This window comes from Hyperolius riggenbachi, chromosome 1, assembly GCF_040937935.1.
Source record: "Hyperolius riggenbachi isolate aHypRig1 chromosome 1, aHypRig1.pri, whole genome shotgun sequence".
NCBI lineage: Eukaryota > Metazoa > Chordata > Amphibia > Anura > Hyperoliidae > Hyperolius > Hyperolius riggenbachi.
In genome coordinates this window covers 375,121,738-375,149,223 of record NC_090646.1, presented here as the reverse complement: position 1 = coordinate 375,149,223, position 27,486 = coordinate 375,121,738, and the positions used below count along the sequence as shown (strand labels likewise).

The 27,486-nt window shown below is 41.2% G+C and overlaps 1 protein-coding gene across 2 annotated transcripts in view; it reads right to left on the bottom strand.

Annotated features, from left to right (window-relative positions):
• The window catches only part of SVEP1 (sushi, von Willebrand factor type A, EGF and pentraxin domain containing 1), a 456,592-nt gene that overhangs the window by 277,563 nt on the left and 151,543 nt on the right, over positions 1–27,486 (bottom strand). For both annotated transcript variants that reach the window (XM_068234340.1, XM_068234341.1), the window contains 6 exons: positions 18,996–19,175; positions 14,346–14,543; positions 10,140–10,258; positions 6,413–6,542; positions 4,225–4,332; positions 775–906 (listed from right to left, as the gene is read on the bottom strand). In XM_068234340.1, the coding sequence (XP_068090441.1) occupies positions 775–906; positions 4,225–4,332; positions 6,413–6,542; positions 10,140–10,258; positions 14,346–14,543; positions 18,996–19,175 (867 nt within the window). The remainder of the gene's footprint in view (positions 1–774; positions 907–4,224; positions 4,333–6,412; positions 6,543–10,139; positions 10,259–14,345; positions 14,544–18,995; positions 19,176–27,486) is intronic.

Here is a 27,486-nt window from a genome sequence, read left to right as displayed (position 1 = left end):
AACGCCCCCTCTAACGCAACGTCCTGGTGTGAAATTAGTTTAAAACTATAGAGGAGGAATTGGAGAAATGATGTATTTTTTCTTCTTTTTTTTTCTTGTGTAGAAAAAAATAAAGTAATTACTGAAAACAATTATCGTTCACAAAAAGCATAATTTGTGGCAAAAAAACCCAAGATATAGATTATTCAGGTGTGAGAAGCAGTGATAAAGTTCTGGCCAAATGAATGAAAAGTGAAAATGGCTCTTGGCAGTAAAGGTAAAATGGCCTGCGGGCTCAAAATGGATAAATATATTTCTTGAAAAAGCACAGACCTGCACTGCCTGAAACTTTGTGCATTTCTATTTAACACAAATTTATATCATGTGCATTAACATTTATAAATATGTTAAAAATAGGGATTTATCAAATATTTAATACATGCTCTAAAATAATATTGCATTTTTAAGTGACTTCTTGTTATTATTAGAATTGCTTACTTTTTATTACAGTAAACCGTTAGCATCTTCAAACGAAATAATTTGTTTGAAGATGCTGAACTCATTTTAACCTCAGCCAGCAGAAGTCATTGTTCTGCCTACTAAGGTTATGCAGAGTGGCGCAGGAAGCATTTTTTTTTCTTTTAGTATTTTTAGCCTAATCCGAGAATGGCTGGTACTTCGATCGTCTGCAAGCAGTGGTAGTTTTACATTACATAACCATCACAAGAAAACTTTGTCATTATATGCTGAGGACACATAACACATGACCCAAATAAATGTTAGCTTATATTCTACCTTTAACAACCACGTGAATTTGGCAAGTTCTGCTGTTACCCGATGGGTCAGTGGCAACATATTCAACAACTGTTTCTCCTTGGGGGAAGATATCTCCAGGTGAGTGACTTTTTGTAATAATTAATGGGGCACCTAAAGCACATAAAACAAAAAGTACATTAGAGCCAAGAAAAGATTTTGCATGACTTAACTATAAAAAAATTGTTCAAAGAAATGTAACATTATCTTTCAATGATCCAGTTATCACCATCAAATAAGACAGCGAAGCACAAAAGGACCATTTTTCCCATTTCTGCGATTTATGCCTTGTATATGTCTGAAAACTCAATCGCTTAAACTACTGAGCTATATGATTTGCATAATGTTTCTGCATACATCACTACATTTTTCCACAGCTAAGTAACCATCTTCTTGAATCATCTAAAGTGTTTGATTTTATGTCATAAACACAGTGTAAAACCAACATACAAGACACAAAAGCGATCCTGCAACAAACTTGAATACCTGGTTGTAAAAAAAATACTTTTTCGTAAAAAAAAAAAACCCACACATATTCAAACAAAAAAATAGCAGCTTTTAAGCGCAGCTCCAGGCTCAAATTTTTTTTAATCTTTGCTGTAAATATTTTTGATTAGTTGATACATAACTTTAAAGCGGACCTGAACTCTTGCATAGCAGTCAATGAAAAGTTTTCAATCCACATATAAATGCTGTAGAAATCAACTGCACTGGGGATGTTTCTCTCCCAATATTCTGGAAACCCAGAAAAACTCCCTGCGCTTTCTTTTCCAGGATGTTCACGCCTGCTGAGAGAAACTATGATATAGGTAATCAAGAACTTCTTGCTGTAAAGATGACCATTGAGGGATGGCAACACTGGTTGGAGTGTGCTGCTTATCCTGTAATAGTCAATACAGACCTTAACATTTTAAAGTAAGTACAATAGGTACTGCAGGCATAAACTGTAGTATCATTTAAACAGCCAATAGCCTGTTAGGATTTTTGGTCTCATGATGCTCCTATTCTATTTAAGCCTGCTCTACTCATTGCAATTTGCCTGTGATAGTGATAGCTTCCTTTTGCTACTCTGCTGGGTGTAAAATTTGTGGATCACTGTGAATGACCTTGCTTTGCCTTTTGACCCTGTTATTCTATTGCTGCCTGGACTAACCTTTGAAACTGAACTTGACCTGATATTGCCTTGTTCTTTGGTGTTGTATTATCCTGATCTACCATGTATGACCCCCGGATTGTTACTGTATTGGCTAATCTATTCTCATTATCTGTTGCTGAGCTGGACTGTCTGATATTCCTGCCTATATCGGTCTAGTGAGGTTCTGGTGGTACTTTTACTTTCCTAACCTCAGCCTTGATACCTTGCGCACTTAAAGGCCTGAGTGTAACTGAGTGCTGGGACAACGTACTGGTCATGCCTCGGCTGAGTGGGGGATGCGCCACATAGGGTGAAGACTGCAGAGGAGATTGGGTTGTCAGGACTGAAAGAAGGAGCGATACACCAAGCCTCACACATGCTGTGCCTAATCCTTTAGAGCAGAGAGGAAGTTTTGAGTTTAGATCCAGTTTAAGAGTAAGTTCACACTAAATGAAAACATTTGGCTCCGTCCCAACCTTGATTTGCAACTCAGGAGTCTAGTAATGCAGAGTTTGTCTTGCGTTATTATGACATTACCCGATGCACCACAAAGGCAACTCACAGTTATGATTGCACCAGTTGTGGGACTATTGCCACCCATTGCTGTATGATTATAATTTACATTAAAATCCTGCAGCACAAGATACAGTGGCTTGCAAAAGTATTCGGCCCCCTGGAAGTTTTCCACATTTTTTCACATTACTGCCACAAACATGAATCAATTTTATTGGAATTCCACATGAAAGACCAATACAAAGTGGTGTACACGTGAGAAGTGGAACGAAAATCATACCTGATTCCAAACATTTTTTAAAATAAATAACTGCAAAGTGGGGTGTGCATAATTATTCAGCCCCCTGAGTCAATACTTTGTAGAACCACCTTTTTCTGCAATTACAGCTGCCAGTCTTTTAGTGTATGTCTCTACCAGCTTTGCACATCTAGAGACTGAAATCCTTGCCCATTCTTCTTTGCAAAACAGCTCCAGCTCAGTCAGATTAGATGGACAGTGTTTGTGAACAGCAGTTTTCAGATCTTGCCACAGATTCTCTATTGGATTTAGATCTGGACTTTGACTGGGCCATTATAACACATAGATATGTTTTGTTTTAAACCATTCCATTGTTGCCCTGGCTTTATGTTTAGGGTCGTTGTCCTGCTGGAAGGTGAACCTCCGCCCTAGTCTCAAGTCTTTTGCAGACTCCAAGAGGTTTTCTTCCAAGATTGGCCTTGATTTGGCTCCATCCATCTTCCCATTAACTCTGACCAGCTTTCCTGTCCCTGCTGAAGAGAAGCACCCCCAGGGCATAATGCTGCCACCACCATATTTGACAGTGGGGATGGTGTGTTCAGAGTGATGTTCAGTGTTAGTTTTCCGCCACACATAGCGTTTCGCATTTTGGCCAAAAACTTCCATTTTGGTCTCATCTGACCAGAGACCATCTTCTTCCACATGTTTGCTGTGTCCCCCACATGGCTTGTGGCAAACTGCAAACGGGACTTCTTATACTTTTCTGTTAACAATGGCTTTCTTCTTGCCACTCTTCCATAAAGGCCAACTTTGTGCAGTGCACGACTAATAGTTGTCCTATGCATTTCTGATCATCGCTCTCCTTGTTTGGCCTGTGAGTTTAGGTGGACGGCCTTGTCTTGGTAGGTTTACAGTTGTGCCATACTCCTTCCATTTCTGAATGATCGTTTGAACAGTGCTCCGTGGGATGTTCAAGGCTTTGGAAATCTTTTTGTAGCCTAAGCCTGCTTTAAATTTCTCAATAACTTTATCCCTGACCTGTCTGGTGTGTTCTTTGTACTTCATGCTGTTGTTGCTCCCAATATTCTCTTAGTCAACCTCTGAGGCCGTCACAGAGCAGCTGTATTTGTACTGACATTAGATTACACAAAGGTGCACTCTATTTAGTCATTAGCACTCATCAGGCAATGACTATGGGCAACTGACTGCACTCAGACCAAAGGGGGCTGAATAATTATGCACACCCCACTTTGCAGTTATTGATTTGTAAAAAAAAAATTTGGAATCATGTATGATTTTTGTTCCACTTCTCATGTGTACACCACTTTGTATTGGTCTGTCACGTGGAATTCCAATAAAATTGATTCATGTTTGTGGCAGTAATGTGACAAAATGTGGAAAACTTCAAGGGGGCCGAATACTTTTGCAAACCACTGTAGTTGCACAAGTACAAATCCTGAAGATTGATGTTTTTTTTCAGAACACTGTGTGTGCCAAGTTCCCTTACAATCTGATGAATGTAGTCGGGGGCCTTGATGAAACTCACCTGAGTTGTCAGAAAACTGTGGCTCCTCCCAAGTCACACTCTGATTGCTCCCCGTAGCTTGGAATGCTGGAGGTGACCTGCATCTGTCAATGACAGGTGGATCAACATCTAAAAAAGATTAAAACACAAATCAGTCATAAAGCCAACCAGTCAGACACTGAAGGGCTACAGTGTGTTAATTGTATAGTTTCAGGATTGGGGCTGTTCTGTGGGTCATAGTTTTGCTATTTAACCCAATGAAGAAGATCACTAGTGGGCACTCCAGAATGAAGTTTGTGAGTAACATGCAAATACTGTATGCATTTAATAAACTTCAAATTTACATTTTTTTTAAAAATCAAAAGTGAAACATTTCATGGAAATGATAAAAAATGGCCCAGCAAAGAACAGCGCAGTTGTGTAGATAAGATGAGCAGGCTGTAGGCAGAGATGTAGTCAGTAGGTCTGGTAAAAAGGTGGGCAAAGCTGCATCAGTTATTTATGGTGTCATTTATTTGGGCATCAGGTACTCAGCTAAAATATGTAGCAAAACTGAAGTTCTTAATATTTGATTGAATGGAAGTGATATTGACGCCTGAGCACTGGCTCTTAGGATCTGGCCTGACTGGGGTCAGTTTGAGCAACTAAATTCAGCTTTTCCAGAGCTGAAGTACCAGTGCTGAAAATGTATCGATGGGAGCTGGATTTAATGACAAGATTAAAGACATTGAAAAGTGGGTATCAGTTATGGTAATGATTAAAGCGGAATATAACCCTGCATTTCAACTTTGCTCTAAAACATTATTTACAGTATATTATATGCAACCAGCATTTTTTTTTACTAGACCAGCATTGGAAGGGTTACACAGGGCTTTAAAGTTCCTGGAGATTTCTGCAGACGCATCCGAAGCTGAAATAGATACATTTTGTTTACATAAATGTATCTAAGTGTTGAATGTGACTCATCTCTCTCACTGAGAAGGAGTTGGAGGGCAGCCAAAGAGTGTGTAATGTTTATCAATAGATACATCTAACTATATAGAATGTAACAATCTGAACTTCTGCATATCTCTCCACGGAACATGAAACCTCTGTGTTTAACCCTTCCAATGCTGGTCTAGTAAAAAAAAAAATGCTTTTTGCATATAATATGCTGTAAATAATGTTTTAGAGCAAAGTTGAAAAGCAGGGTTATAATCCGCTTTAAGTATTGATGAACTAACTTCTATTTCAATTACACTACGGCAATTTTTAATAAATAATCGCAAACATTAAACTGAAAAGTTGGGAGTCATTGCAACCATTTATTTGCAAAGGCAAACATTTAATTGATTGGATTGTGCATTTAGTAAGCTTTTATTTAAACATAACAACATTGTCACAGGAACAGCTTCATAAGATTAAATGTGAAATGACAAAATACAATGCAAGAGAATTATGTTTTTGAGGTAAGCATTAGGAAAGAGTTATTGTCAAGGGAGGATGGTAAGGTCTGACACCAGAAGGGGATTATTGTTAAGGGGAAGATTACGTTTAGGCCCCAACAATGGTTAAATATTAAAAGCGTGTGTGTGTGTGTGTGTGTGTGGGGGATGTTAACTAATTTCCTACATCAGGGAGAAGTTAACTTTAAGGGGGTATGCTAAGGTTAGCCATCAGAGAAGAGAAAACAGGCAGGGGAAGAAAGGTAGCATTTTTGGATAAAAGACACAAATTCAAGGGAACTAAGTAGTAGTAGTAGTATCTTTTCTGTGACCTCATGCACACTATCATCAGCAACATGGTGCTGGCCCAATGTCTGTATATTCTTACTTGAACAAAGGAGAATATCTGAATGCCTTTGGAATAGTTGCAATCTCAACCCACTTAGCTTTATTGAACTGTTCACCTGTGGGTGTGTGCTTCATAGACAGATGGCAGATTGCACAATTAGAAACGGGAAGACTGGGGCACCCCTCATGAAACCATACATACATTGTTTATTAAATACATTGTCACTTATATACAGGAAGGCTGCATCAATGGAAATGGGAGTAGGTGCAGGTAGGCGGGTGCCAAGGAAAGTACCGGAACAGTTAGCCTGCCTACTTCCACCTCTTTTGCTTTTATTGATGCAGCCTTCATATATGCATGTGACAATGGATTTAATAAACACTTTCAGCATGGCTTTATGAATACTTACAGAATATCTTGTGTGCTGGAATCTTACCTATGACCTTGATGTTGAACATGCAGCTGGCTTGATTGCCGGAACTGTCTGTAGCTGTGTAGGTCACAGAAACATCCCCAATAGGAATCATGTGAGGTGGAAGAAAAGCAGGACTAACATCAATTGATACCTATAAAACAAAGTAAAAAGTATTTTTAGCACAGTAATAATAGCATAAGACATCAAACAATTATGAAAAACTGGTAGCTTTTCAGAAAAAATAGGGAAGTAGCCAAATACAGGTGCACTTGTATCCCACAAGCAACACTCTAATCTATGCAATAACAAGGAATGTGATAGGCTGTCAGGTACGGATCTCATAGCTGATAGTTTATTACTACAGGCGGCTGCATTATACAACTTGTGGAAACTGCCGGCACTGCACAGCAAGCTTCTAATGTGCATTTGTCTGAATACTTTTATGCAGTGCCAAGCAGATTCAAACTGACAACTCTTCAAGTCAATTACTTAAGCCGTAGAAATGACTTCCATAACGGCAAAGGCCCTGATACTTGAAACTCCTCTCATGAATTTTAACTTCTTATGTATATATTACAACCTTTTTAGCACCCAGCAACTAAAACAAAGGTGAGGATAGTAACAGAAAATGATAGTTAATGCGGGGCCATTCATTTGGTTTCATTTGCTATGCACTGAAAAGGGCCTACATGGGAAGATAAAGAAAACACTGGTATGACTGCTTACATTAGAAACTGCTATCATTCATTTATAAGGACGGCAGCCTGAAATAGCCTTCCTTTTACTAGGCATCTATGAAAGTTCCCACTTATTCAGGTCATGGAGAACCTTGTGGAAAACAGGTCAAATGGTTCTTGACTTTTCTGGTCTGCTGAAAGATGTTTTCACCACTAATCTAAGTGGTTTTCTTAGTGAAAATGAACCTTCATATTTTTAATTCACTACAGGATCGGAACAGATGTACACAAAATATTCAAATATATAACTGGATGCATGGAAAGTTATTAAGCAATTACTTAAAATGATTAGATTGAAAGCTCCCAAGGGCAGGGTTCTCTCTCTTTTTGTTTCTTGTAAATTGCCATTTCTGTATTATGTACGGTAATTTCTGTACTGTTCTGTACCGTACGCTTGTTGGTTCTTACTGTATATAGCTTTATGGAAGATGATGGAGCTATGTAAATCATTAATAATAATACTGACGGAGTATGCAGATGATTTTTCTATGCAGATGACTTCCCCTCCTCTTATGCCCATCAACATCTTAAAACTATTACATTTTGATTGAAGGATAATGAAACAGCCTGTGAAACCACCTACCCGGGTTGGGCATACATTTGAAAAAGGCGACCGTTTAAAATGGCACAGGATAACGGTAGTATAATATCAGTACATTTACCAATATTCTACTACTTCATTCAAATGGTAAAATATCTGTAATATTTTATTATGACCTAACTTCTCCCTATTTTCACACAGAGCCCTACCCTGGTGGCACCTAACACTTAACCTCCCCCGGTGGTGCCTAAAACGTACCCCCCCCCCCCCCCCTTGTAGTGCCTAACCCTTAAAGGGAACTAAGCACCCTTTTTTCCCTGGAATTTCTCCTGGCTTATAATTGTTATAAGAGCTGCCATGTTCACCCCTCCCCTTCTCCACTTACTTATTTACAGAAATCATAGATGCTATCTTAACACATATTCTCTAGATAAGCTCTTTGAAGAAATTGTCCTGATTACCCACCCCCTCTGTTGATGAAAAGATATTGTTTACTTCTTGCTAATGAGTGCAATAAATCAATTAGATTCCTGAAATCTCTGTGAATGGGCAAGACCGCAGGATTGCTGTAGTAGGCTATTCCAACTTAAGTGCTAAACTTTAAATGTAAAATTAAAGGTAAAATGGAAGTTTATTTTAATAATGAGCCACATTGTTGGAATGCATTTTTCAAGTGCCATTGAGATGCCCTGGGTGCTAAAAATAGTGCTCGGTTCACTTTAACTATCCCTGGTGGGTAATTAAAATTAAACACCCCCCCCCCTCCCGCACCTGTTTAGAAGGGCGGTTGCTATTATAGCGGACAGAGGGGATGCCTGCTTTGTGAACTGCAGCTACAAAGAGCTGGTGCTTGCAGCTCTCATAGCTGGTGGCCACAGAGGGTGCACTTTTAAACAGGTGGCCGCCTCCGTCCTTTTCAACTGCTCCACTTCTGTAGGCTGCAATCAGTGGTAAGTTCCTCTAATGATCTCCTGCACAGTCTACTGCAATGTGCTACTCCAGTCCTAAACTTAAAATCCTAATTCAGGTTTGTTTTCTTAATGCATATTATATGACATGTATTGTCATTTGCAATAGATGAGGGCTGCCCAATAGGTTGATCGCAATCTACCGGTAGATCACGACTGCCTTCTCGGTAGAGGCCGCGTCTTGTTAAATGTTGCGGCCGGCAGCACATCATGTTTAGCTGCCGGCCGCTGGCCAATAAGGATGCAGGGGAGGAGAGGCGGCGAGGAGAGAGGGAGGAGAGAGGCGGCGCGGCCACTACGTCATGGCTGGGGGCGGCGGCGTGCGTGCTTGTAACGTGCCCAGCGCCGCCCCCAGCCATGATGTAGCGGCCGCACCGCCTCTCTCCTCCCTCTCTCCTCACCGCCTCTCCTCCCCTGCATCCTTATTGGCCAGCGGCCTGCCTGCCAGAGCATTCCAGGAGTTCAGGACCCTCAGTCACCGGATTGAGGTAGCCACTACCTCCTACCTATACTGACACATACCTGGCTAACCTATACTGCAGGCACAAATACCTGGCTAACCTATGCTGCAGGCACATATACCTGGCTAACCTACGCTGCAAGCACATATACCTGGCTAACCTACGTGGCAGGCACATATTCCTGGCTAACCTATACTGACACATACCTGGCTAACCTACACTGCAGGAACATATACCTGGCTAACCTACGCTGCAGACACATATACCTGGCTAACCTATACTACACATATACCTGGCTAACCTACGCTGCAGGCACATATACCTGGCTAACCTATACTACACATATACCTGGCTAACCTACGCTGCAGGCGTCATATACCTGGCTAAACTATACTGCACATATACCTGGCTAACCTTTGCTGCAGGCACATATACCTAGCTAACCTATACTGCACATATACCTGGCTAACCTACGCTGCAGGCACATATACCTGGCTAACCTACGCTGCAGGCACATATACCTGGCTAACCTATACTGACACATACCTGGCTAACCTACATTGCAGGCACATATACCTGGCTAACCTACGCTGCAGGCACATATACCTGGCTAATCTATACTGACACATACCTGGCTAACCTACACTGCAGGCACATATACCTGGCTAACCTACGCTGCAGACACATATACCTGGCTAACCTATACTGACACATACCTGGCTAACCTACGCTGCAGGCACATATACCTGGCTAACCTACGCTGCAGGCACATATACCTGGCTAACCTACGCTGCAGGCACATATACCTGGCTAACCTACGCGGTGGGGGGGGCGTGCTTAGCATTTAAGACGTTGGTAGATCTTCTGGCCTCGGCAAATTTTAAAGTAGCTCGCGAGCTGAAAAAGTATGGGCACACCTGCAATAGATAATATGTTGTGCACTACACATTGACCATTTTGTTTGGATTTGTTAGACTTTTTTATAAGTAGAATAACAACAATGGAGACAGTGTGCCAGGTTTGTAGTCCAGTGTGACTCACCTCTTCCCCAGAGTTATCTCTTGCTTGTGGAATTTCCCAGTTGATTTGGGCAGCATTCTGATGTTTAATGTTTTCCGCAATAAGATCATTTGGACATTTGATTTCTGGAGGTTCGGTGTCTGCAACACAGAGATATATAAAAAAATCTGAAGTGAATGGAAGGAGAGAATGGATAGAGAGAAAGTGGGTAGGTGGAGAATAAGAGAGAAAGAGAGAGCGGGAGGAGGAAGAGATGGGAGTATATGTTCGTGTATGTGTGTGCTGGGGGGGATGCATGCTATCTATGACATGTCTGAATTTCGTCTGGGGTCCCCAAAAAAATCACGTAGGTCTCGTTATTTTTAATATTTGTCACCACAAAGGATTTTTAGGTTGCCATTTTAAAATGATGTACAGATTCACTGTTCACAGCTTCCAAGCAAGCAGTGTAAACGGCATCACTGCAAGAGGGAAGAGTGGGATGGGCGAGCATCACCATACTGCAGTACGATTTGAGAGATAGGATGTACTTTGAAAAATGAACATAGAAACAATGGGAGCCTGAATGGTGTAGTATGTACTGAAAATGGAGCAAGTGTAGGTAAACGGTTCTGACAAAGTTAGGTTGCTTAGAAAGACAATCCACCAATAAGGCATGTGGAGAATTCCATCTCCACTCAGGTTAGCAGGTACTTGCAGTGGGGTAAACAAAATAAACAGTGGAAAAGCATTGAATGCCTCCATGTTCAGTTGTTCACGTGGCAGACACAGAAAATTGTGGGTTTTTATATTCCCATGAAACGCATTTCCAGAGTGCAAATAAAAATGGGTAAATAATTTTTAATTAATTCCATGTCATCCTTAGGGTAAGCCACGTCCCTTTTCTCTTTCTATTGATTTTAACTAAGTTTTATTATACCCCCTGTGTCCCACACAACACTTCCTTTAAAGTTCTCCAAGGAACCAAATAAATAAGAGGAATGGGATCCTCATTTGACAAATTGCTACATGAGAGGCCAGCAATGCTGAGAGACATGTGTACACATTTTGTGTTTCTTGCAGACATTTTTGTTTCGGCCAGAAAAATCTAAACAGCATACGTAGTTTAAGACATTACAAAAGGGTAATACTGAAAATGAAAATGTATAGCAATTTTAGTTATAAGCACAAATGAAAATACAATATGTTTTTAATATACTTGTAATGTCTTGTATAACAGACAGTTTGCCCAAAGCATATGATCTTCTAAAGAATACTGTCAGACAGTACTGTGACTATAGGCAAACATTTTGCTTTAAAGCTCAAGGGCCCTTGGCTTGAATCCCACCAGGTAGAAGGCAAGGCTTTTGCATGCTCACTCTGTGTATTTTCTGGTGGATGCTCAGGTTTCCTTCGGTAGAGTAATGGGATCCAGACAAACAGAACAGTTTGTGTGACAAGAACTGGAACATTAGATTATAAGGTTTCTAGAAACTGAGATTTACTGTGTGTGAACTATTCTGTGCTCTTTATTGATGTGCAATACATTAAAGCAGGAGATAAATTACAACTAGTGAATGTATACACATTAGGCATGTCAGACAGTGGGAATCAATAGGAAAGACAGACAGTCTAGATTGTGGAGTAGGTGGATGGGAAGGAATCTGGCTAAGGGTTATGGGTATGGTTGTAACTGATGATTGTGAGGTAGTGGTGACTAAGGTGGAGAGGTGAGGAACCAAGAAATGTGAGTTGGTAAGATGAGATGAACACAGTAGAGGTGGTAAGAGATGGAGGGGTAAGATGGATGAACAGGGAGTGCTGATAGTGGCCTAGTAATATGATGCTGAGATGGGCAGGAGTGATGAAAACCAGGCTTGACATAGTGAAGTAGTAGGATAGATGGGGGAAAGTACCAGTGGGGCTCACTAGAGGTGATGTGAAAAATGGAACCGCAATTAGAGGGAGCTGTACTAAAACTCTGCACAAGACTGATTAAAGTCAGAAACTAATAATTAGCTAACTGACAGCTTAAATGGAAAGTATGTGTGTACAAGTGTTTGTGTATGCGTGTGTGTATCAAGTTAAATTCTCTATCCACATGAATGTGGGAGAAAGGAAGTACCACCAGCTACAGAGAAAGGGATTGGATGAAATCCTCTAGTCACATGGAAGGGTAGAGGAGCAATTGCCAGTGAGGTGCCAGGGTGGAGGAAAAAGAAGGAGCATAAGCTCTGCATGGCGGAAGAAGAACACAAATTGTTTGGATGAGTGGAAATAATTGAGCACCACCTAAAATGGAGTGACAAAGCACTAGATACATATGTATGAATTTTCACTAAGGATCTGAGTGCCTGTTGAGTGCCTATGAGCTGTCAAGTTGAAAAATTAAAGTTAGGTGTCAGGAGTGGGGTTTTCAGGTTAGACATCAAGGGTAAGAGGGGGTGGTGGTTAAGGTTAAGTGTAAGGGTGTGGTTAAGGTTAGGCATTGAGAGGGGATGGTTAAGGTTAGACATGTGGGGATGGTTAAGGTGAGGCATTGAAGAGGAATGGTTAAGGTTAGGCGTGGGGTTAAGGTTAGGAGTCCAGGGAGTGAAATGGAAAATTTGGGAAAACTTGAATAGTGTTTTGCTTTAACCTTTTCCTTACCTTGGTAGCCCTAACATTCAACATCTTCCCATGTCAATCCACAATCTACACCCATTCAATAACTTACCACTAATAAACTAACTCAAACCTAATTCTCAGTCTATCATTAATCAAATACTAACCCAGTACTTTCACCTAGCCCTAGTTTAACCTCTGGTACATATAGATTTGCCACAGTGAGTTTGGCATCTTCCATTAAATAGAGTATCAGTAAAACCAGTATTGATACTCTGCTATTCTGGTTTTGTCTTCATCTATGTTTTTGCACATTTCTGCTGTCTAATAGCTAACTACTGGACTCCTTATGGCTACTAACCTTTCTTAATGCCTAGCCTTAAATTTACAGTTACTTACAGTACTTCCTCACTTCTAGTCATAATCACCACTCTAGTGTTAATTTCTTCATGGCATTTCAGTCTAACCACCCTCAGAATGTAAACTCCTTCCTCACACCTAACCCCAATCTCTCCCTTAACATTAACTTCATTAACTCTACTGTGGCCTGCAGGAATCGTGGATCAATGACTCAGTCCTAGTGCTGTACAGATGTGTGTTCTGATGCTGTGGGGGTGGGGAGGGAGGAAGCACATCGGCACAGTAAATCATCGCCTCAGTCAAGCACATTTTAACAGGTGTACAAGGCTTAATGTAACACCTCCCCTACTTCTCTCCAACATTAACCCCTTCCTGACAACTACCACAAACCTTCTAACACTAAGGCCTCAATTCACAAAGCAGTTTAGACTAGTCTACTGATGGTTTTTAGTCTACTGATGGTTTGGTCAGTTGCATCAAAGGGGAATTCACTATTACCAAATTTTTTACACCTGTTTTTAGACCTGGTCTAAACCATTTGGTAATTAGGTCGGTAAAGCAGGGGAAATGATGAAAAGATGCAATTCACAAACAGGTAGCTATGACTGACATCATTCTCCTTTGATGATCTCTCCTCTGCATACAATTAAATTCCTGTATAATTAATTCAAAAGGTTGATCCTCACATCTAAAATACCTCAAAGAATTACTTTACCAACAAGAAATCACCTGGTCTAATCTCTGCCAGAAAAAATGGGCGTGGTTACTCCTTGTTTGCCTTTGTGAATTGTGTAATTACTGAATGTTAGACCAGGTCTAAAAACAGGTCTCAAACATTACCCCAAACCATCAGTAGACTAAAAACCATCTACAGACTAGTCTAAAATGCTTAGTAAGTTGAGGCCAATTATGTTAACGTTTTTGTACTCTGTAGTACCATTTAAAGTTCAAGGAAATTTTTGCAAGACTGCCAAAGGGGTTCTTGCTCATCCCTAACAGGGAGAGGAAGGGGTGATTTAAAATTATTCCTGCCCCTATTCTATTCAAAATTTACAGAATAATACTTTTTGATCTGAATTTTACTTTAAATAAATAAATATTTTGTTGGAAAAATCATGAGCCCATAATGCATAAGACTATAAAAAAATATATATTTATTGAAGTCTCAGATGTAAGGTTTTGCCATGTGGTGCTTAAAGTGCTAGAGCGATGAGTTACATCAACTGACTACATAACGGAAGAGTATGAATATCATAATTATTCTTCTGCAGGACCATCTGTTACCTTTGCATGTGGCTGTTTGGACATCTTCACTCCATTTCCCATTAGAGAGACATTTCATCTCTTCCCTGGCTCCAGATAGTGTAAAGCCCTTCTGACATCTCAGATAGCAGACAGAGCCATACAAAGCTGCTTCTCTCCCGCAGGTTGTTGGGAATGCCGAGATATGTGCAGGCTTCTTAAAAGCAGGACACTGAATCTCTGTACAAGTCAAAGTAGATTCATTCAGATAGCATTACTTGACATATCAATAATAATAGTTTAGCTAGCACTATTTGAATTATAGCCAGGCGGCCATTCGCTAAACTGTGCAGAAACATTTATATTTGCAGGTGCAAAATTACATCATGGAATAATAATTTACAGTGTTTTCCATTTAGTTAAGATCATATAGCCCTTTTTCAATTAAAGTTTTCTCCTAGGTTATATTTTTACACTTTGTCAATAAAATGCCTGTTAAGCCACCAGCAAGCAAGAAAATACTCAGAATAATTTTTAAAGATTTTTGTCATATACTTTACAATTGCAGAGTGCTGAAAACTTATGTTAAACAGAAGATGAAAAATCTCCTAGGAGAAAACTTATGAAAGAAAGTGAGTTGAATGAGGGCCTTTGGACCTGATGCACAATAGTGTGGTAATATTGCCATAAACAGACAGCCTAGTACAGTATTTGTTGTCTCATATCTAAGATGCCATCTAGTGGCAGTTTGAGAAACAGCGAGTGCAAGTCAACGGAAATCCCAATGATTTCAGTGGCTCTGACACACTGTGCACCTCCCTTGTAATTAGGTTAGCCTGTGTGAGAAAGGGGGTTCCGGGATTGGTCTACTGATGTTAGCCGCATCCAGATGCTTGCAATACCGGAGATCCTGAGGCTGCCTGCGGAGATTGGTGAGAGCATGACACAGACTCTCACAGGTGTTTGCCAGCTAATGGCAAGTTGCTGAATGCTGCTGACTCACGTATAAGTCAAGGTGGGTTGGTGGTGGTGGGGGGGACTACTTTTCAGCACATTTTTTTATGCTGAAAAATTTGGCTTATACGCAAGTATATACGGTACCTTATACTATATTCCAATCCCTCTAGTCTGCATCAAACAACACCTAAGGCAACCAGTTGTATTTCTTGCCTCTGCACGATGTTATATGCCAATTTACTTGACAGTAATATGGAGGTTGTTTGTTGATTTGTTTTGTACCTTTGGCTAAAAATACACATTTGTATTCCACATTAGTTATGTTCTATAAGCAAACACACATTGTATGTCAGTTAATTAACTCTGCTATGTCACCTGACATGCATTGTTTTATTTTGTTATTTCTGTGCTTTGAAGTATGCCCTGTGCTCAATGTATTGCTGTGTATGTGCATAACCTTGCCAGGTTTAATAATATCATTGCATGGGGAAAAAATAGCAGACATAGAAACAAGAGGCAATAATATTTGGCATATTTGTTATCATCTTACTTAAGATTGGTATTTTTCAGTTTTGTCAGCAAATTAAATATATCTCCCTTTCCACGTGTCCACTTTCTAATTGAAGTATTGCTGCTGATTACTTATTTTTGTCATATAAACAGTACAAACGACTAGCCGCTATTTTAGTGGCGAGATAGAATGCATAATAGAAATGTATTGTATTCATCATGGCTTCATTTTAAGTCATTTTAGGTACATTTAAAGCAAACATCAAGCGAAAATAAACATATGAGATAATGAATTCTATGTATAGTACAGCTAAGAAATAGAACATTACATGGTTACATAGTTACATATATAGTTACATAGTTAGTTTGGTTGAAAAAAGATATTCGTCCATCAAGTCCATCAGTATTCTATATGGAGATGTTGCGGAGGTGAAAGTTGCAGGATCGGGCAATACTTTGCATGTGGTGTGCAAAGGAAAGTGCAGAGTCTAGGGTAACACCTAGACAGCGGGCTTGGGAGGTAGGGAGGATGGTAGTGTTTTCGATAGTAATATGCATATCTGGAAAGGGTGCAACTGTGCCAGAAGCTCAGTCTTGTCCAAATTAAGCTTCAGGAACCTGACGGCCATCCAGGTGGAAATGGATGTGAGGCAGGTAGAGACTTTGTCCATGGTGGTGGAGGAGAGATCTAGGGTGTGGAGGTATATCTGGGTGTCATCGGCATACAGGTGGTAGTTGAAGCCCATGGATGAGATGATTTTCCCAACTGAGGCAGTGTAGAGTGAGAACAGTAAAGGTTCTAAGACGGAACCTTGGGGAACACCAACTGAGAGGGGCGTGGAAGTGGATGAGGAGCCATTGAAGGATGTTGTTAAAGGGGAACTGAAGAGAGAGGTATATGGAGGCTGTCATGTTTATTTCCTTTTAGACAATACCAGTTGCCTGGCAGCCCTGCTGATCCTCTGCCTCTAATACTATCAGCCATAGCCCCTGAACAAGCATGCAGCAGATCAGGTGTTTCAGTGGTTCAGACTTATAAGTCTGATCTGACAAGACTAGCTGCATGCTTGTTTCTGGTTTTAATCAGATACTACTGCAGAGAAATAGACCAGCAGGGCTGCCAGGCAACTGGTATTGATTAAAAGGAAATAAACATGACAGCCTCCATATACCTCTCTTTTCAGTTCCCCTTTAAGGCGCGGTTGGAGAGATAGGAGGAGATCCAGGCTAGGGCTAGGCCCAATGACTGCAGGGAGCGGAGGAGGAGAGAATGGTCGACAGTGTCAATGACAGTTATCTATGCAAAAGAGCTTCTACGAACATGAGTCGAATACAGTCTTGTATCCTGAAGCACTTAAACAGCCAAGAAGTAGTGAGAGGCAACTTGAGAAAAGCTTTTACTGCAGGGAAGTTCCAAGGGTCATTATGTCTGCTTTGTTTTATACCTTAACCTCCTTGCCGGTTATCCTGAGCTCAGCTCGGGGTAACCTGCGTAGGAGGATTTCTCAGGCCCCGCTGGGCCGATTTGCACAATTTTTTTCCCTACATGCAGCTAGCACTTTGCTAGCTGCGTGTAGTACGCGATCGCCGCCGCTCGCCACCGATTCGCCGCTCCCCGCCGCGCCGAGCGCCCCCCCCCGCCCCAGACCCCTGCGCAGCCTGGCCAATCAGTGCCAGGCAGCGCTGAGGGGCGGATCGGGGTTCCCTGTGACGTCCCGACGTCCATGACGTCGGTGACGTTATCCCGACCCGTCGCCATGGCGACCGGGGAAGCCCTGCAGGAAATCCCGTTCTCAACGGAATTTCCTGCATACTCTGATCGCCGAAGGCGATCGGAGTGGGTGGGGGGATGCCGCCGCTCAGCGGCTATCATGTAGCGAGCCCTGGGCTCGCTACATGATTTAAAAAAAAAGAAATTTAAAAAAAGTGCAATTTTAAAATTGCAACTGTGAAAGTATGATGCAAATTTTTTTTAAAGCTATTTAACTGAAAATAAAAGACTATTTTCTTTGCTGCTGATGTTCTATTAACCACCCTGGCTTTCTATTAAGATCGCCAGGGCGGCTGCGGGAGGGTTTTTTTTAAACGAAAAAAAAAACTATTTCATGCAGCCAACTGAAAGTTGGCTGCATGAAAGCCCACTAGAGGGCGCTCTGGAGGCGTTCTTCTGATCGCCTCCGGCGGCCAAAAGTAACACGGAAGGCCGCAATGAGTGGCCTTCCGTGTTTTGCTTACTTCGTCGCCATGGCAACGAGTGGAGTGACGTCATGGACGTCAGCCGACGTCCTGATGTCAGCCGCCTCCGATCCAGCCCTTAGCGCTGGCCGGAACTATTTGTTCCGGCTGCGCAGGGCTCAGGCGGCTGGGGGGACCCTCTTTCGCCGCTGCTCACGGCGGATCGCCGCCGCTCAGGCAGCACACGCGGCTGGCAAAGTGCCGGCTGCGTGTGCTGCTCTTTATTTCATCAAAATCGGCCCAGCAGGGCCTGAGCAGCACCCTCTGGCGGTAATGGACGAGCTGAGCTCGTCCATACCGCTAAGGTGGTTAATTATCCGTATTACACATACAATTCATTATATCATATAATTTTGCTTTAGGCTTGCTTTAAAGAGGAACTCCAGTGAAAATAATGTAGTAAAAAAAGTGCTTCATTTTTACAATAATTATGTATAAATGATTTAGTCAGTGTTTGCTCATTGTAAAATCTTTCCTCTCCCCGATTTACATTCTGACATTTATTACATGGTGACATTTTTACTGTGGGCAGGTTATGTAGCTGCTCCTAGCTGTTTTGGCTGTTAGAGACAGCTGTAAACAGCTAATTCCTGTCTGTGAACCTTGTTACATTGTAACAAACTGCCAAAAGTACCGCGGTACTCAGAGCTTCTTGTGGGAGGGGTTTCAGCACAAAATCAGTCATACAGCGCCCCCTGATGGTCTGTTTGTGAAAAGCATTATATTTCTCATGTAAAAGGGGGTATCAGCTACTGATTGGGATAAAGTTAAATTCTAGGTTGGAGTTTCTCTTTAAGTATAAGAGCAGTAACCCTTTAAATATGTAGATGTTGATATATATTCACAGTGTCTATTTAAACATATAATTTACTGAATGACAGGTTGTTAAATGTCTAGCTTTAACAGAGTCATACAAATATGCACCATATACCCTGAAGGATAAGATAGCCGTAACTTCATAGACAGAGTGTTGACAGTATAAGAAAATACCAGTGCAACGAGGTTCTCTTGCATCCCATTGAGCGTTTCCTTGACAAACAATCTTTGAGCTGCCCTCCAGCTTATATCCATCCTTACAAGTCACAGAACACACAGTTCCATAAGATCTGTCACTTGATGAACAGTTTATCTTGCCATTTTCAACTTGTCGTAGTTTTATGCAAGTACGAACTGTAACAAAAATAAACATTCTGTTTCATCATTCAGTCAAAGACCTACTGAAATCACAAAGCTGTTATGGTCTTGACCAAATCATAATTGCACAGCTTATACAGATTTCATCTATCACATTAACTATGATCTGTTATTATATTTCATTTAATGTTGCTTTTAGCTGTAGCAGAAGTGCAAAGCTCAATGTTTTGTAGATAATGTGTAGGCGGTACCATGCTGAGTATTCTGGGGTCTTTAATTGGCTGGTGTACTGTAGATGTAGCCCTGCAGGAGTCAAAGTATGAAAATGCAGGACTTTTCATCTACTTTTACATTTTTGTAGCCGTGGTTTGCATTTTTTGAATTTCACATGTAGAATCAAATCTCATCATTTTGCCTCAGGTTTTTCTTCACTTGACAACTTACCTATTGAGACTTTGAATATTGAAAAGTTCATTATTTTCAGCCAAATGACAGCAAGGAAAGAGCAGACCATTAGGAGCATATTAAGCAGCGTTTTGACTTTTTCATCCTCAACACAACTTTTCTGCAGTAACACATTGTTACGTTTTAACTTTTTTATTGTCTGTTCTTACGCTTCACTTTCTATTGAATCTTTCACTGTATTCACATTTTGATTATTTAAATACCAGGTAAAGGGTCTTGCAAGGTTATTGAAAGTACTAATAAAGAGCTAAGATAAGATATTTTGACTTCTAGATCTCCTTAAAGTGGATCTACCTCCATTATTTTTGCAGCATAGATCGCATGTTTTTGTTGTTTAGGTTCTTTAGAGCCAGTTCAGATTCAGAAAGCAACTTATTTAGATTTATTCAAACAACTTCAAATGCTTTTTTTCTACTGCCACGAAAAGCATTTGAAGTTGTTTATATTAGCTGTTGCATTTAGATGATTGGGACTACAATGACGAATGTGTCGTTTTGTTGAATGTAGCCAACTCCAGAAGCTGCATGTAGCATGTGGGAAAATGTGATCGGTCGCTACATGACAAATGATGGTAAATGCTGGAAGACAAATGCTCTCATTCATTTCAGTTAACTAGAGCAAATCCCTAGTGTTAAATGATGGGGAAAACCATCAGGAACTGTCTATATGAACTGGCCCTTAGTGTTCCTGTCTAAAGATAACCTGCCTTTAAAGCACAGGAGACAAGGCAACCAGGGCAGTTTAAAACAATCAAAATCGAAATGTGATAAACAGGATATTGTATTGGGCACAAAACAATGCGTTTCAAGAGACATCTGCTTGCTTCCTCATGTATGGTGCCTGTGGGTTGACCTGCAATGGCATAGGAGTTTGTTTTGGAGAGTGACAAAATCAGAGAGCCAAGTGGGTGACAAGCAACTCCCCAATCTCGGTATCTCAGCTGGCAGGGTGACTGAAACTGGTGATCAGATCACATACATTTACTGCTCACCACTGGACTAGCTAATGCTCTTACAAATACTTCTAAATAATTCTTAGGATTTTCCATTTTGTCTGTGTTGAAGCCAATCCTGACATAATTTCCTCCCTTACTCTGTCTGTGTATCTTTGCCCTCCCTCCTCCCAGTCTTCAGACACTCCCACCCAGCTCTGCAATAGAAAGTGCATTGAGAAATATTGGCCGATCAGAGAGGAACAGAGGTGTGGGAGAAGAAAACAGGAGGGAAATAGGCTTCAGCCAATCAGGCTGCATTAGTTAGGTCTGATGGGAAAGTAAAGAAGAAAAAAGAAAACCCAGCATGCCCTGCAACTTCCTTTGTGCGGCAGATGTACCAAATAAGAGCCAGGGAAACTTAGGAATGATGTTTTATGGAGACAAAAAATAACAGTGATTTTTAACTATTGGATTGTCTGGTTTGCATCCTTATTACCGGTACTTTGATTATTTGATTTTTTATTTTATGCCCGACAGTTACTCTTTGAGGACTTGAGGTAGGCATGCAGGATTTAACCAAATAAATTGATATTTAGTTTGAAAAAAATTAGAAAAATAATAAATTTTTTCGAAACTATATAATAAATATCTGATTGCATGTACTGGAAAAACAAGATAGAAAAATATAAACACTGAATGTTTCATTCTGTTTTTGTAAATATCATAAGCGTATGGTATACTGCTTTTATTTTTTAATTTGCCATACATCCCGTGCATAGGCTGCACTGCACATAAGCCCAGCCTGCACTTTTGGCCTAAATAACAAGCCAAAAATTGTGACCCAACCATTTGCTGAGCATTCAATGTGGCACCCTATCCCCCATGCAGAGTGTGGGAGCATGCCGATGGAAGCATATCTACCTCTCCTCGCTCCAGCTTCGGTCATTGTGTCTCCTTGGCAGCTTCAGAACTGGCCACTAACGCTCCAAGCTCAATAAGGCAGGTTCAGAAATGGCTGGGAGGAAGATTTGTGGATGGAAACTGGTGTGAGGACAGGTAGACATGCCCTAATAGCACGCTCCAATGCCAGCTCTGCATACAGTGTTCCAGCGGATTAGCCAATACCCCCCCCCCCACACACACACACACTCACACAGTTTAAAACTATAATTTGGGTGTCAAAAAGTCGGCTTATCTGTTGTGATTAATGGTATTCGATTCGAAGTGGAAAAATGTTTTAGAGTTCTCTAGTTCAGTGGTCTACAAACTTGGCTCTCCAGCTGTTAAGGAACTACAAGTCCCACAATGCATTGCAGGAGTCTGACAGCCACAACCATGATTCATAAAGGCAAATGCATTGTGGGACTTGTAGTTCCTTAACAACTGGAGAGCCAAGTTTACAGATCACTGCTCTAGTCCAAATACATAAAATGGAATTGTGTTGTGTATCGCCACCTTTTCACTGGCTTTCATTTCAGCTGCTGAGTACCAATTGCTTGATTTGTCTACAGCTTTGCAACTCTCGCAAACTCTCGAGTAATGGAAGCTGATCAGTGATAGAACATTTCTTCCCTTTAACTGAAATATTTACTCAGTTGTGATGAGATGAAAGGGGGAACAGCCAACCAGCAGGTGGTGTTTCAAACATCAAAGTTTAATTTGAGATAGTTAATATTTTCTTTATCAATAGAATAAAATGTATGTTTCATTTAATATAGATAATCCCCTTGTCACCAAGTTTGGCGATGTAAATTATAGGATGAATATGTTTCAGAGGTTTCTGAAGAAAAACTCTGCATGCGCCATGTGCCAAAAGATGCAGCTGCCCAACTGGATGTTTAACATGATCATTCACAGATGCCAATAGCGTAATGTGATGGACCCAAATGTTCATCCCTGGATCAATCCTATAATGAGGATGGCAGACTATGTAATTACTACAGAAAATGGTCCTTGGCTGTTTGATTTCATTGTGTATTTGTAAAGGCTGATCTTGATGAACACATGTACTATATAGTTGTGTGATCAGATGGCCTTGAGATTAAATTTTGGCTCTGACGTGGCACTTATCCTTACCCAAATGTCCATTAGTAAAAGTTTAAAGTCATAACAAAATGCTGATAGACTAGTGGTGCATTATTAATTAAGGTTATTTCAGAAGGTTTAGTTTAGTGGTGGTAGCATGCTACAGGTAGGAGCAGCATCACAGCCAGATCTGTATACAGTACTACAGGACAGAAGAATACTCAGTTGCATCTCTACTTAGATCTGATTCAAAGAGAAATTGTAAAAATAATGTAATGAATAAAATAGCTTTTTTTTTTTTTTTTATTCATTTATAAATTATTTAGTCAGTGTTTTCCCATTGTACAAACTTTCCTCATGCTGATTTACATTCTGAAATGTATCACAGGTGGCAAAATATCTGGCAGCCTGCATCATTGAGGAATGGTTGTATGTTGTGGGTTCTGAGCTGAATAAAAAAAAATGCCTGGTTTCCCAGAGTGCACTGGGAGAAGAAAGGTGCGTAGCTAATCAGCCTAGGCTGACATCACTAAGAAGGCGGGGCTACAAGCCAATATACAGCTATATATAGAAATAGGCTGTGTTTCAGATGCTGAAGCAAAAAAATTACCATAAAAATGGGTATCCTACTTAATAAAGAGCAAGTCTCCCTGCGTCCCATGTCCGTGTGTCAGTGCTTTTTTGCACTGCGCATGTGCGGGGAGGGACGCAGAGACACTGCCGAGAGTTGGGGGGAGGAATGACGCGCGGCAGAGGAGGACGGGTCCCAAAGGGGGCGGGCCTGTGAGCGTGCACAGGCAGGTGCACGCGCACGCGCGACGTGTGCATGCGGCGATCGCGGGTGGGTGTGCATGCGGCATGCGCATGAGCAGCGTGCGATGAATGCGCACAGAAAATTGAAAAGAGAAGTGCGGGTGAAAGGGTGGGCGGCCACAGTCTATCGCCCGTTTTTAAACGGGCCTTAGGCCTAGTCCAGAATAATTTGCCACATTCTACTATATTTTACTACAGTGCCTCTTTAATATCTGTATGGAAAATGTATCAAGGTGGTAAATGATGTATGACACATAGACATCGACTGTTTACCATATCTATAAAGTGTATGCCCAGCTTTATTGCATTTCCTATTAAGATACATGATTGCAAGTAATAAAAGGAACACTCAGATGTGAAGACATTCCTTGCTATCAACAGTCACACTTCTGCTGTGCTTGCTGCAATTTCACTAGAAATTCAATTCATAAAAAAACATTAGTGACTTGAGAACTACCCATAAGGAGAGAACTAAAGCACCCAGGGAAAATGTTGACATTTTGCAAATTGATATAATGTATATCCTAAATGATGCATGAGATAATTATAGTTACTTATTTATGGAAAACTAAATACATTTTGTCAGTTTTAGTTCCATTTTACCAGTTATAACTACCTTCAGTTTCCTCAAAGTATTGTCTTCTGAGAATAATTTTCATTGATAATACTAAAATGTAAAACATTTTGGGACACACCTTGTAGGTGCGGGCATAACAATTGGCTGCAGCTTAGGGAGGGGGGGGGGGGGGCTAGTCCTGTGGGATGCATTTTATTGTTCCCAGTAACCTCTTCACTACCCCTACAGTGTACAAGTGCCGTGCAGCCAGCCAATCACTACGCAATCCGAAATGGCACCGTCTTCTGTAAATGATAGTTCTTTTATTTCTTAAAAGGTAAAAAGCAGCATAATGCTACAAGCCATAAAGAAGAACAACCCTCCCCTGCCGCTCTGCATACCCATAGGAACCCCTCCCCCCCCCCCCCCCCCCCCCAAGCTGCCACCTCTAATAATTTTAGCCATAGACCCTGAACAAGCATAAAGATCAGGTGTTTCTGACATTATTGTCAATCTGACAAGATTAGTTGCATGTTTGTTTCTGGTGTGATTCAGACACTACTGCAGAGAGATCAGTAGGGCTGCCAGGCAACAGGAATTGTTTAAAATGAAATACATATGGCAGCCTCAATATCCCTCTCACTTCAGTTTTCCTTTAAGGGCTAACACTAACTAAGGAAGGAAAATCAGAGGACATGGTAGGATGTACTACGAAAACACTGAATAGGTAGATATCTGGTAATCAAAGCAATTCAAGCTTTCAGCAAGACATGAATAGGGAGAGCTACACCTACTGTTAGGCCTGTTCACATCTGAAAATAGTGGAAGTGCGTGAGTGATTGTACCGCGATGATCGGCACCAATCGCAGCAGTGAGAACACTGCCATAGGGTAACAAAGCACTAGCGCTTTAAAAAGCACTAGCGCTTTAGTGATTAGCCCGCTAATCGCTTACAGCCAATGTGACCCCGCTGCTAAAAAAAGAAACCAGATACTCACCTAAGGAGAGGGAAGGCTGTAGGTCCTATAGAGCCTTCCCTCTCCTCTGCCGGTGCCCTCGGTGCAGCACTGGCTCCACCATTCAAAGCCCCCGCCACGGGGGACTTCGGAAGTTTTCGGGAGCTGAGTCTTCCCGAAGACAGGCGGCTCCATACTGCACATGCGCGATGACGCAATAGAGGGTGCTCGCGCGTGCGCAGTGTGGAGCGGCCTGTCTTCGGGAGTACTCGGGCTCCCGATGACTTTCCGAAGTCACCTTTGCCGGCAGAAGGAGCAGTATTTGACCAATTTAGTCAAATACTGCTCCCGGGGACAGCGCAGCACCGAGGGCACCGGGAGAGGAGAGTGAAGGCTCATTAGGACCTACAGCCTTCCATCTCCTTAGGTGAGTATCTGGTTTCTTTCTTTAGCAGTGGGTTTACATTGTCTTTAAGTGTGAATGGGTCCTAAAGCAGTAGATGGTGGATGTACTGAAACAGTGCATTTTTGCAGTCTGCTACCTGTAAGCAATTGGCTGCATCACTGAGATGTTGAACACATTTGCACAATGTCTTTTATCATTACAGTTGTACTTTAAAATCCAGATTGATCTTTTAGTCAAATTTAATGTAAAGGATTATGTAAGCGAGCCATGTCTGGATCAATACCTGCTCACAGCAAATAACTAGACTTTTCTTGCCTAATTATATTGACCATTGAAAGGTAATGTAAGTGCTTTTTATTTGTGCAACAATGCTGAACACAAATCAATGAATGCAAATAGAATGATTTTCTATTCATAAAATTTGCCTCTGAAACATATTAGATGTCTAGAAGAGAGTGTAAGTTGGCCAAAAGTTTTTCCTTTCATTTTTGTATAGACTGTGTAAGGTTTAGAACTTCTGACAGGTTTTCATTGTTGTCCTTTTGCCATGTACAGGCACATCTGCAAACACACATATGGTCATATTCCATTCAAGGTGATAAGTAGCTTGCAGATGCAAACTACTTATCACCTTGCCATTGCGCAAGGATTACCGGTAAATCCTATTTCTGTTTTCCTTCACGCGATGGCCGATTGTTCGGAAAGCCTGGCCGATGCTCCCCTATTCCGGGCAATGGGGAGAGAGGTTTTAGCCTGTGGTGCTGTCCTTCAGCACCACGGCCTCGTACCCAGAGATGCGCGTGCACTCACCTAACATGCCACTGCATCTGGGAAATTCATGGGCAGAAAAGTAAAAATAATCTTATTACTTGATAATGTACTGGTTAAGGGCTCTGCCTCTGATACAGGTGACCTGAGTTTGAATCTCTGCTCTTCCTGTTCAGTAAGCCTACACCTATTCTGTAAGGCGTCTTTGGGCTAGACTCCGTAACACTGCTACTGCCTATATAGCGCGCCCTAGTGCCTGCAACTCTACTCTGGGGCGTTGAGTCTACCAGGAGGAAAGCACAATATGAATGTTATTTGTCTTGACTGTAAAAGGCCTCCTGCCAATCTTAGGAAATATCAATTTTTTGCCTGATTGAGCCAGAAATAACCTCCTTACAAGTATCTTAAATGAAGACTGAAGCCGAATAAAGCAAGTATAGTATTAACAATAATTTTTGTAATAAAATTGTTATTAAGGTTTAATTCATAAAACTGTGGCTGAGCTTGGCTATTAGAGTCATGATCCCTTGTACATGGACTTCTTGCTGTTATTATATTGGTCTGGGTCAATATGCTTCCACTGAGATCAAGAGAATAAAAATCAGTGAGTGTCTCTGGCTTCCTGAGGTTCCCAAATTATACCTCTAGGCAGACATTGTTTAAACTGTGCACTCCCTGTGTTCCCCGGCAGTACAGGAATTTGAATTGATTTAGAGCTGTAAATGGAATTTTGTGTGAAGCATGCAGAATTTAGTTTTACGCTCTGCTCTAACGGAGCACTCACTGACTGGGCTGTATGCAACAAGGCAAAGTGTAACAGCAATGAGGATGATTAGTGAATATGAACAGTGTATAGTAAAGAGTAGTGGGCACATTACCTATTAATGGACCAAATGTGCTTGCTAGTTGCTACTGCACTGGAGCTGATTTCCTCTCTTCTTTGGATATGGCTTGTATGCAGGTTAATAAGGTGTCATCATGTGATGCCCAAGTAGGAAAATAACAACAGATACAGAACTATATTCCAGGCTGAATATTATACAGAACTATATTCCAGGCTGAACTTATAGCTCCTTTAAAGAATAGTGTAAGCAGGCCTCAGTCTACCAAGAGAAAGCTAACCAGGCAATAAAGGTTGTAAGCCTGTATGGATAGGTGCACAGCTACAGGCAAGCTGAGCTACAGAAATATTATACAGAACTATAGTCCAGGCTGAACTTATAGCTCCTTTAAAGAATAGTGTGAGCAGGCCTCAGTCTACCAAGAGAAAGCTAACCAGGCAATAAAGGTTGTAAGCCTGTATGGATAGGTGCACAGCTACAGGCAAGCTGAGCTACAGAAGGCATTTCTGAATTTGAAATGTTCAGTTTCAAAGGTAACTGCACTACTTAACATGTGGGTTTTGAGAATTTGCATTGTTCAGT